This window comes from Carassius carassius, chromosome 2 (genome assembly GCF_963082965.1).
Source record: "Carassius carassius chromosome 2, fCarCar2.1, whole genome shotgun sequence".
Taxonomy (NCBI): domain Eukaryota; kingdom Metazoa; phylum Chordata; class Actinopteri; order Cypriniformes; family Cyprinidae; genus Carassius; species Carassius carassius.
Genome location: NC_081756.1, coordinates 12,313,552 through 12,325,221, shown reverse-complemented (window position 1 = coordinate 12,325,221; position 11,670 = coordinate 12,313,552). Strand labels below are relative to the sequence as shown.

The 11,670-nt window shown below is 34.1% G+C and overlaps 2 protein-coding genes across 2 annotated transcripts; both read left to right on the top strand.

The window, feature by feature from the left end:
• Positions 1–229: 229 nt before the first annotated feature.
• Positions 230–3,304, top strand: LOC132103106 (mitochondrial fission 1 protein-like). Its single transcript, XM_059507940.1, has 5 exons — positions 230–387; positions 804–936; positions 1,040–1,116; positions 1,691–1,796; positions 2,757–3,304. Exons 1-5 carry the CDS (start codon positions 343–345, stop codon positions 2,855–2,857), a joined length of 462 nt encoding a protein of 153 aa, XP_059363923.1. The 5' UTR covers positions 230–342; the 3' UTR covers positions 2,858–3,304.
• Positions 3,305–8,446: 5,142 nt separating this feature from the next.
• LOC132096887 (claudin-15-like) lies at positions 8,447–11,378 on the top strand. Its single transcript, XM_059502565.1, has 5 exons — positions 8,447–8,892; positions 9,770–9,934; positions 10,080–10,161; positions 10,613–10,720; positions 10,873–11,378. Exons 1-5 carry the CDS (start codon positions 8,676–8,678, stop codon positions 10,961–10,963), a joined length of 663 nt encoding a protein of 220 aa, XP_059358548.1. The 5' UTR covers positions 8,447–8,675; the 3' UTR covers positions 10,964–11,378.
• The last annotated feature ends 292 nt before the right edge of the window (positions 11,379–11,670 follow it).

Genomic DNA, 11,670 nt, shown 5'->3' with positions numbered 1-11,670 from the left:
GTATATCCTATGTAAACAAGCAATTGTTAACTAGACTATTACTTTATTACAGTAATGTTATCAACGAACTTTGCATGTGTCGATAATAGCACAAAATACAATTTTACAAACATGTTCAAATCGAAACTAAGCCCTTGCGTTCATACCATGGATGATAATCTTAAAGTAATTGTAACAGTATTTGCTGTAAGGGATGTTTATTAAAATACAAGAAAATCTGCTGCTTTGCCATTGGGAAGATATTAGCGCTTCGACTGGAACACTGGCATTTAAGAACGTCATAATCACGGACTTTTAATTTGAAAATCTCGTGAACGCGCTGGCGTAGGGTTTTCCGCGAACATGGAGGCGGTTGTGTCAGAACTAGTGGCACCTGAAGATCTAAAGGTAAAATATTTTATTCTTTACTTTCATGGCTGTTAATCCAAAATGACATCAGTTTCGTTTTGATGACAAGCTTGTATTTGGTGAAATTACCGTAATCGGGGTTTAATCAGGAGTTTCACCAAAAGTCAAAACAACAACATTCATCATGACATGTTGCTACGCATAGATAGACTTATATAAGAGTAGACCTGCTATTATACCGCGGGGTATACATGCACAATACATTTATCAGCGTATTATTGTTATCTTATCATTTCACCTACTATTTTAAATGTAATCAGACGTTTTTCTGCTTTGCAAATTCCTGCTGTAAAAGGTAGTCTGAGACAGTCGGCCAGGGGGAGCACATGACCGTAGCATCATCCATCCACTGAGTGCATTTGATTCTCATCTGTCCATGACTTTTTGTCTTTTAGAGATTTGAGAAGAAGTATAACGCTGAGTTGGTGAAAGGACCCGTTTGCAGGGAAACCACATTTGAGTACGCCTGGTGTTTGATCAGAAGCAAGTACACCAATGACATTGTGAAAGGCATTCAGCTGCTGGAAGGTCAGTTTTTTTGGTTAGTCATGACCTGCTTGAGCTCCAGCGGTAACTGTACCTGTTCTTGATTTTAAATTATTTAAAAAGTCATCCAGGTTTCTTTTACTAGAACTGGTTTCTACGAGCAAAAAAGATGATCAGAGAGATTTTCTCTTCTACCTTGCCGTTGCAAACTACAGACTTAAGGTGGGTTACCATTTTCCTTGTTTTGGTATGTGATGATTTTGTCACTGCTAATAAATGTTATTTATATCACATATCTTTGCACGAAGACATCTCTGGCATCTAGTTAAAACTGTGTTTTTCAACTCTGTTCCTGGAAGCAGGTACACTGGAGTTTACTGCATAATTTCTAAATCAAATCAGATAAATTAAAGAACTTTATTGCCACGTCACCATATAAACTAGTGTGATGTGTAAACGGTTCAATACAAATATCAGATGAAGTAAATGTACAAAAGTGAATCTCTCAAACCTGTCAAGTACATGTCGAAGTAAAATTTTACCCAAAAATCAAGGGAAATGCATATTTGAAATGCACTACCTTTCAAAAGTTTTGGGTCAGTAATTTATTTATTTATTTTGTAGTTTTTTTTATAGAGTTCTCTCACGCTCACCAATGCTGCATTTATTTGATCAAAAATACAGTATGAACTTGGCTTGGAAATACTTGGATTACGTTGAATTAGTTTCCATTTAATCTCTCTCTTTGTTTTGCTCTCTTTACCTCCCTACATCAAACGGTTTGTTCTTCTATCAGGAGTATGAGAGAGCACTGAAGTACATTCGTACTCTGCTGAAGAATGAACCAGATAATAAACAGGCCCTGGAACTGGAGAAACTCATCAACAGTGCACTAAGAAAAGGTGAGATAAAAGATACTTTGGGGTCAGTGTTACTTTGTTTTTAAAGAAATAAATTATTTTATTCAGCTAGGACTCATCATGATGTTCATAAGTGACAATAAAGAATTTAACATTGCTAAATATATATATTTAAATTTATGCTGTTATAATAATGTAATACGGTTACCATATGTTATGTTAAAGCAGAACGACAGTTTACTACATAAATAATAATAAGAAATGTTTTCTTGAGCACCAAATCAGCATATTAGAAAAAAGGAGTTTTTCAAGATCCATTTACGATGAGGAAAAGCGTGAGGTGGTAACTGCTTTTACATGCATATTAATATTCCGATATTAATCAGAATTTAGCAGTTGGTATTCAGACATGTAAATGCCACAATCCTATTGCTGTCTTTTTTTTTTAAAGACCATTATTGGATTCCTCAAATTCCGATTCCTATCCCTGGAATATACGTGTTTTAATCAGAAATTTGTTGCATGTACCTTAATCAGAAAATCCACTTAAAAGGAAATTTATGTGCATGCTCCACAAAATATCCCAGTTTAACGGCAACATGCATTGCAACTGTTGTCATTACATTCTCAAGGATTGCACACAGTTTGTGGTATTTCAATATTCTAAACCATATTCACATCTTTCTCCTACCAGTCCTTGCTGCAAACTTCCATTCACTGCATGTGCTTTTTGGCAATTGCCAGATTACCTTCATTTTATTACCATGTTATCAGGCATTTTTAAAGGCGAGATATGAGTCCTTATCAGATTATAGTCTTGAATAAGATTATACTCTCAAACTTGCAGAGAATTTGATGTGCATGTAAACAAATTTAAAGGTAAAAATCTATAGTCTGAATGCACTGTAACTCGCTTTGGATAAAAGCTAAATGCATACATGTAAATGTAAAGGCAATAGTGAATTAATCTCAGCTCTTTTTTTTTGTTGTATTCTTTTTCAGATGGTTTAGTTGGCATGGCGATCGTCGGCGGTATCGGTTTAGGTGTGGCGGGATTGGCTGGTCTTATTGGTTTGGCTGTGAGCAAAGGTCCTAAGTCCTAATATGGAGTTCCTGAAGAGCGTACTTTGATTCTGTTCCTCTCCAGAAGAGAGACTTAATGATCTCTTATAATCCTATAATCACAGAAAACCATGAGGAGGCCCGTGCTTTTTTTATTTTGTATTTTTCTGAAATGACTTCAATGACATTTTGAGCTCTTATATTTTATCATGTTGATTTTTGCTTTACGATTCTTCAGCTCTTTTTGGTATGTGTAGAGATGTGGGGTTGGAATAAAGTAATAAGTTATGGGTTTTTCCTCTGAAACCTTTCGTTTTTCAAAGGAAAAGAAACTTCAGAGGCTTTCCAGGGACTTGCAGTACAAGATAAGATGTATTGTGATAATATGCACTTTTTATTTTTTATTTAATATATAAATATACTTACACTATAGATAACTAATATGGAACATTTTTGATAAACTACATTAAAACCTCATGTCTGTTAATTTATTAAAATGTGTGGTGACTGAACTAATAAGGTGTGTTTACATGTATTACACGTGTGACCAGCCTTGCAGTGCATTTTCTTACAAGTAATCGTTGTCAGCACCTTGTTTATTACCTATTGGTTTATGTGTGCTGTCAAGTGTATCATCTTCCCTGCCTTGTGTGCATTTTATACTGAAACATCTGCAAAGAAAAAACACATTTTGGCTAGTGTTTCCTTTGTCCTCCACACATTGTTAATATGAATCAAGAAATTGGAATCAAGGCCATCATTCAACAAGCAAGGTATTTTAAGACAAGGAATAGACAGATGAAGGGATTTTTTAATTAAATCTTGTAAGACAGGGTTCCCATGTTAAAATTTTGATTTCCAGAAATGGAATATTTAATTGCCTAGAATTTGCTCTTAATGAGTGCAATCTCTATAAAATTATTAAGAAAGTCTTAAAAAAGAATTGGTCAAAAGATCTGGGAATCGTGTTGAGAAAAAGCTGATTGCGGCTGGTTAAATAATCACTCACAAACTCGTTGTCCTCCATGCATCATTAGACCAGACACTCAGATGTGGGAGTATCTCCAACATTGATTTAAGTCAACAACTACTAGGCCTTGAAAGTAAAAAAAAATGTTGTAAAACATGTTTATTTAAGATAATAGCTGATAATGGCATTCAATTTAATGTTGGGTACAATTTGTACTTCCCACATTATTCATCTCAGGGACTTGCGCACATGTTAAGACATCTCAGCTTTACAATGCTGGCTTTATGGTTGCCATTAGTAACATCATTTTATAACACAGTATTCGGGTTACTAATTAACAAAATTAAAGCAAATGATGAGAAGTCTGATGCACAAGCTGTTCTCTCGCCTATTTGTGTCTTTGCTGGCATTACATTCTGCTGGCCGTGTCTAAACTTTGTTTGTGGGACAAACTTAAATCTGCACTGAAATGAAAGGGCGAACAAACTTGTGAATAAAGATGTGATAATAAAGATTCAAGTCAAGCTCCCAAACTCAGAAAGAAATGTGCAAAACTGTCACTGGAGCAGTACCCTTTTAAAAGTTAATGTGTGCACTTTAGCTGCTAATATGTAGTAATATTTAGCAATTAGGGATTAATCAGGTAAAAAAAAAATTAACTTTTAGGATTCTGCCTCAGTGACAGGAGGTCATTAAAAAATTTGCATTTTAGATTGTTTAGAATCAGTGAAACAATCCCAATGCACAGGTGTCCCTGGTTATTTAATAAGTATGATTTTTTATTTGACTAGCCTCTTGATGTTACAAGACAATAAAGAGATCATAAAAAAGATTTACAACAGCCCTGGGTTCAGAGCTCGATCATAATTTCCTTCTGTCTCTTGTTTACACATTACAAATTTGTGTAAAGCAATTAGACGACACTTTCTGTGTGTACAATATGCAAACAAATATCCCCACAGCTTATTCTTGTTAACACACATCTATACATTTATATTTGTCTTGCCCACTGCCATGTTCCTAGCTAAATTACAGCCATGACTCAATCTTGCTCCTGGAAATCAGCTTTTAAATGACACTATTAATAAATTATGCAATCTCATTTAACACAGCAAACTTGGCAGGGATCCTTCATCTCTGATAGAGCTCTATGTTGGAGTTGAATTAACCCTGCCGAGTTTGTCGTGTGTGTTAGAGCAACAAGGACTCAGCATCTCTGCAAAAAGTCTGCTTTGTAACAGAATTATTTTATGAGCTCTTTTACTGGCCCCATAAACGTCAGATCATTGAGAGTGTCATCGTCTGTTTTAGGAGATGCATAACCATGTGGGAAAACTATTGTGTTTGTTAAAAGAACAATTAAAGTTGACTTACAGCAAAAAGCAAGCAAGCTAGTCATAAACATGACCTTTAAAACCTAGAACAATCATCAGCTTATCACACACAGACGATTCAACACAGCGGCTGTACCTAGTCTAACTTTTGTCCTCTCATTACTCACGTGTAAAAGAGTTAAACATTTATTATATATATATATATATATATTTTTTTTTTTTTTTTACATTGATACATTATATGTGTATATATGTATGTGTGTGTGTGTGTATATATATATATGTATATATATATATATATATATGTATATATATATATATATATATATATATATATATATATATATATATATATATATATATAGTTGTGGTCAGAATTTGACAGCCTACACTTTGCTTTGTTAATTATTTTACCAAAATAAGAGGGACCATACAAAATGCATGTTATTTTTTATTTAGTATCGTTATGAACAAGATATTTTACATAAAAGACGCTTAAATATGGTCCACAAGTTAAAAATAATAGTTAAATTTATTAAAATCACCCCTTTAAAAGTTCATACATGCTTAATTTTTTTAATGATAGTTGTTTATGAGTCTCTTGTTTGTCCTGAACAGTAAAACTGCCCACTGTTCTTCAGAAAAGTCCCTCAAAGTCTTTCTTTTTCCATCATCTTTTGCGTATTTGAACCCTTTCCAATAATGACTGTATGAGTCAGAGATTACTTACATGCAGCTATTACAAAAGGTTGAAAAGTTTGCTGATGCTCCAGAAGGAAAAACAATGCATCAAGAGCCAGGGATGTAAACTTTTTGAACAGAATGAAGATGTGTACATTTTTATATCTTATATTTTTCATTTAGTTTGAATTTACCCTGATCTTCAAATTCAAAAAGTTTTCAGCTTAAGGCTCTTAATGCATTGTTTTTCCTTCTGGAGCTTGATCACTTGATTGACCATGGAGTAATGGAAGAAGCTCTGAGGAATCATGTTTAGATCAGGAGTATGGTTGGGTACATGTGTGTTGTTTACCTAAGAGATGGCAGCAGGATATGGTGGATTGCTCTGGGGTGCGTTTCCCGAAAGCATAGTTGCTAACTAAGTTAGCAACTTTGTTGGTTGCAATACAATTTCCCATTGCCAACAAACTATGTTGCTAACAGGTTAGCTACTATGCTTTCGGGAAACGCACCCCTGGGCAATGTTCTCCCGGGAAACCTTGAATCCTGGCATTCACGTTGATGACCTCCATAAAGTTTGTTGCAGACCATGTAAACTCCTAATGGCGACGGTTTTTCCTGATTGCAGTGATCTCTTTCTGCGCAATATACACATATATTTGAATTCACTGCATTTGATCATTTCGTTCTACAGAATTTATAATGTATAGCATCATATCTGCTTCTTTGTACTGGGAATCGATTAGGGAATCAAGGTTTAAACTTCCAAGATACGGGTTGCCATTTTGCCCATTTCCTGTACTATTCACTCAAAATACCTTATAGTCTCAAATCAATAAAATAAGTTAATCACTTATAGGTCTTTGTACAGTAAGGATAAGTGATAGTTACCTGGTTATTAATGCTGTTAATGCTTAAAATCAGTAGGCTTTGTGTTGTCCAGAGCAATTTCACAATAATCTTAATACTTATTATTGTCAAATCTGAATGTTTTAGTTATTGCCACATGAACTTCGCCTCTGGTGTGTCCAATTTTGTTAACATCATAATTTTTTCTAATTTTTCCTTCTAAGCCATTAAACATTAATGGAATATTTGCATGTCATGTGACGTTTTATTTAAACTTGTCGATATCATCAATGACTAAATCCTAATCAATCTCTTGAATGTTGACATTCTTAATCTAAAACACTGGCAGGAATATAATGCAATATTTGTTTAAAATAGTTGTAGTCATGTAGTTATAGTTATCTTTGTAAATATATTTTCTTAATATATCATGGATTATATGTTGAACAATGTTTCTCTTTTTTTCAACCATGGGCAGTGAAGGTTCTGTGCACCATTTACAATTGAATCGTGTCATAATGAGTTTTTCTTCACTTTATTTTTATTTACCTTTGTTGTTACATGCAAGATGTGTTCTTACTGTTCATCTGTACTGTATTTAAGTCTCCCCACAAGCTTTTCAGTGCTCAGTGAACCTTGTATAAGAAGTGTGAATAACAAATAAACAATTTTTAACCACTAGACAAATTTATCCATCATGGTGACTCTTGAAGTGAGGTTTCATTTGGTGACTATGAACGCGTTGATCTATAAGCCAGCAGATGAATATATGACGTAGAGAGACAGATGAGATAAAGGCAGTAGATAAACACTGTCAGTAGCTTCTTCAGTTGCTAATTTAATCACTGCATCCAGTAGTTCCCCTTTTCCCTCTTTTGATAGTGTACTCAGAAGACAATTCCAAAACATATTACTAAAAACTTCTGAGTAGCCTAAAATCTGTTATTAATAGCTCAGGTTAACATTTGAATGTGTTTAGTCATAGCCGGTTGTTATGTTATTAATATTTTTTTTTTTTTTTGAGACATGTTCTATAATTTGTAACCTAAAAGCACTCCGTTTTACTGGCTCTTATATGTCCCAGTACCAGTTGTTTTGGTTTTGAATATTAATTTATGGGTAACATTCAAATGTTTGGGGTCAGTAAGATTTTTTTTATTGACTTGTTTAAACTGATTAGTTTAAACTGATTTTCAAAAATACTGAAAATTAGGTTTCCATAAAATTATTAAACAGCACAAGGTGTTTTCAACATTGATAATAATAAAGCAACAAATTAATCATCATATTAGAATTATTTCGGAAGGATTATGTGAACCATCATAGCCATCATTTAAAAACTACATAAAAAATTTTTTGAATAGAAAATACTAATTTTAAATTGTATTTCACAATATTACTGCGTTGTTGCTGTTGTTTCTAATCAAGTAGGTTACATGCAGCTTTAGTGAGCATAAGAGACTTCAAAAACATTTTTTTAAAGTCTTATCAACCCCAAACTTTTGAACAGCAGTTTATGTGGATAGTTATTTCAGAGCCAACAAATATTTTTAAGAAGGATCAAAGCTTACTTAATTTTTCTTTGTTTATTTAGTCAACTAATCACAATTTACAGTTTGCAATGTGTTTGAGTACATGAAACATGATGGATGCATTGCCAGTGAAGGTCAGGGAACGACCATTGAACTTTAGTGATAACCAGCTGTTGAGTTTCGGGGTGTAAAATCCAAAAGCGAGACATGCACGCGAGAGAGGAGGGCAAACAGAGGCTATAAATGACCCATCGCTCCTTATAAAAGCACATTTTATGTCAGTCACACTGCTGCAATCTCGCTCTCCATGGAAAAACTGCCTCAGCTCACGAAACGGCTCGGGAAATCAACAAAACCTGGTTATTTTTCTTTTTTTTTTTTCAGCCAAATCTGAACACATTTCGAAAACAACTAAATAAAGTAGAGAAGCACATAAGATATAGACGATTTTAGATCATTTAGATTTTTGGCGTCTTTATAATCTCAAGCAGCCATGGATCCGGTTATTGAAGTCGTTGCTTTATTTCTTGGCTTTGTGAGTTGGATAATGGTTGGCATTGCAATTCCGAACCGTTACTGGAAAGTATCCACGATAGATGGGACTGTGATCACCACCTCAACCATTTACGAGAATCTGTGGATGTCCTGCGCCACGGACTCGCTGGGAGTGCACAACTGTCGTGAATTCCCCTCTCTGCTCGCCCTGTCTGGTAGGACAAAAACAGCATATATTAATCATCAGTTGTAGCAACTTGATAGACACCACTGTAAATAAGTTTGTTTTTGGCGGAAGCGTTGGTTTCCTTTTATTGCCCCTCACTGTTAGCACGTGATTTGAAATAATTTAAAGTAAATATTTTCTTTTCTTTTCTTTTCTTTGTCAGTCTTATTTATGTCTTAATGTTTTTCTTATGTTTTAGGCTCCAATATTAATGTTTGTCAATTTCAATTAATTGAATAGACTGGGACTATATAGATTGCCATTGCACTATAAAAAAAAAAAATAAAAAATGAAAAAAGAAAGGCTATTTTTAGATAAAAATTTCAGATGGCACTTAAAGGCTTTATATATACATGCACTGTTATCTATCTATCTATCTATCTATCTATCTATCTATCTATCTATCTATCTATCTATCTATCTATCTATCTATCTATCTATCTATCTAGTACTTATTTTGTATTAATTTCATCCCTTCCTTCCTTCCTTCCTTCTTTCTTTTTTATTTATTTATCCTTTCAAATGTTTTATTTATTTGTTTTAATTTTTGTTTATTTTCTTTTACATTTATGTTTCCTTTGCCTTTTATTTATTTATCAATCATTCCAGTTAGCTAATTATTTTCAATTCATTTGACTTTCCTTCCTTTGTTATTTCTTTTCATTAATCCTTTCATTATTTTATTTTTTTAATTTATTTGTTTAGTCATCAATTTGACTTTCTTTCTTTATGCTGTTTATTTCGTGCGGTAATTATTGAATATAGGTTATAATCCTATATATTTTATATTCTTTTTTTAAACACTGTATTCAGATTTTTAGTAATGATATTGCATTAATACATATATAATATTTGTGTTTCCTCAGGTTATATCCAGGCGTCTCGCGCTCTTATGATCGCGGCAGTGGTGTGTGGCACATTCGGAGTGGTGGCCAGCCTCATCGGCATGCAGTGCTCGAAGGCCGCCGGTGACAACTACGTGCTGAAAGGCAGAATCGCCGGTACTGGCGGAGCATTTTTCCTCCTGCAGGGTAAGACACATTACTAATTAAAGATGCACGTGCATTGCATAACGATGACTGGAGTCTCTTAACAAGCTCTTATCAGATTCAAATTCCGAAAGCTTTATTGCTATTATATCTGTTAATCTTTAATGTGTTTTAATCCCATCCAAAGGTTTGTGCACGATGATATCAGTGTCATGGTACGCGGCAAACATCACTCAAGAGTTCTTCAACCCGCTCTATCCTGGCCAAAAGTGAGTGCTCCATGGACTATTAAAAGCGAAATGCTGCCTCCTGCTGTCTGATCTCATACTCGACCAACTACTCTCATCCAACAACTGTTGGTGGTGCTCATAGATTTATAAAGTATTAAACTTAAACTGCAAATTATAACTACATTGCCCTGCTGTACTTTACATGTGTTTGAGCACTCTCAGAAAAACCATTTTTTGTACCATTAATAACATGCACACTTAGGTACTAATATGCACACACGAGGCAAAATTAAGGTAGAAATGTGTACCCTTTGAAAGGGTGTCCCAGTGACATCTTTTAGTACCTTTTTTTCTGAGAGTGGATGGTGGAAACTCCTGTGTTGCATAAATGAATCTTAGCACAGTGTGCTGATGGTGTTGATGAGTTCAATATAGTTTGAGTGAAACTGATGTATGTTAGACTGAACCTTATTTTTGTGGTGTGCTATAGGTATGAGATTGGAGAGGGTTTATACATCGGCTGGGCCTCTGGTGTTCTTGCCATCTGTGGTGGAGCCTGTCTCATGTTCTCCTGCAAATTAGGCACAAAGGAGAAGACGTGAGTTTCTTTGTTGCAGTTTCTTACACTCGCTCAAACACTTCTCCCTTTCACACACTTTCTCAAATAACATTTTGCCCATTGTTGTTATTTTATTCATTTGTGCATGTGTTTGGGAGCATGGTTTTTACATTCTGCATCTTCTCTTGCAGTTACTACCAGCCCACACGTGAAACAGTTTACTCCGCGTCCACATCCAAGAGAGACGCTCAGAGCACTTATGGAAGAAATGCCTACGTCTGAATGAAGCAATTCTGGTCAATTTCATGGCCAAACAAATGTAACATTAATAGTTGACTGTTAATATTCTATCAATGTTTTATCTGTGCAATTATGTAAATATTTATACTGTATGCACAGGTGGATTTGTGGCCACCTAAGAATAAGTCATCAATCAAGTAAAATGTTACAAAGTCGGTTTTGCTGTGCAAAACACCTCAGAGAACATTATACAGAATGAAAGTTGATTTTGTTGAAATTACTTCAATTTTGTTTTGAATTTTGAATTATTTTTTTCTCCGTTACATGAATCAAGATAAAAAAAAGAAAGAAAAAAAAAGATTTATAAATGTTAATTATTTTGTCCCCATTTATTTGTACAAATGACCCAGTTTTATATGATGTATTTATACAAACAATAAACAAACATGACATTAAAAGGCCATTATGTATTTGGGGATATTTTATTTCTTGACCAAACTCACACAGTGACTACAATAATACAACATTTCATATTTCATTGTATTCTCTATTAGTAAAAACTTTATAAGTTACACTGTTTATTATTTTTTTTCTGGTTTTGGTCATATCAATAATAACAGCAAATTAACTACAGATGTGTAAGCCATGGTTATTGTATGACCCTGTTTAGGGACCAACATAAGAAAGCCATTCTAGAAACAACAAAATACAACAGTGGCCAGGGCAAAAAAACTAAAGTTTTATTATAA

What these genes read in the sequence shown, in the direction of transcription:
- LOC132103106 (XM_059507940.1), top strand. Translation starts at nt 343, where the DNA reads ATGGAGGCGGTTGTGTCAGAACTAGTGGCACCTGAAGATCTAAAG. An exon ending in TGGCACCTGAAGATCTAAAG is followed by an intron (nt 388 to 803) that starts GTAAAATATTTT and finishes TTTGTCTTTTAG; the next exon opens with AGATTTGAGAAGAAGTATAA. An exon ending in CAACAGTGCACTAAGAAAAG is followed by an intron (nt 1,797 to 2,756) that starts GTGAGATAAAAG and finishes ATTCTTTTTCAG; the next exon opens with ATGGTTTAGTTGGCATGGCG.
- LOC132096887 (XM_059502565.1), top strand. Translation starts at nt 8,676, where the DNA reads ATGGATCCGGTTATTGAAGTCGTTGCTTTATTTCTTGGCTTTGTGAGT. An exon ending in AGCATTTTTCCTCCTGCAGG is followed by an intron (nt 9,935 to 10,079) that starts GTAAGACACATT and finishes TCCCATCCAAAG; the next exon opens with GTTTGTGCACGATGATATCA. An exon ending in TTAGGCACAAAGGAGAAGAC is followed by an intron (nt 10,721 to 10,872) that starts GTGAGTTTCTTT and finishes CTTCTCTTGCAG; the next exon opens with TTACTACCAGCCCACACGTG.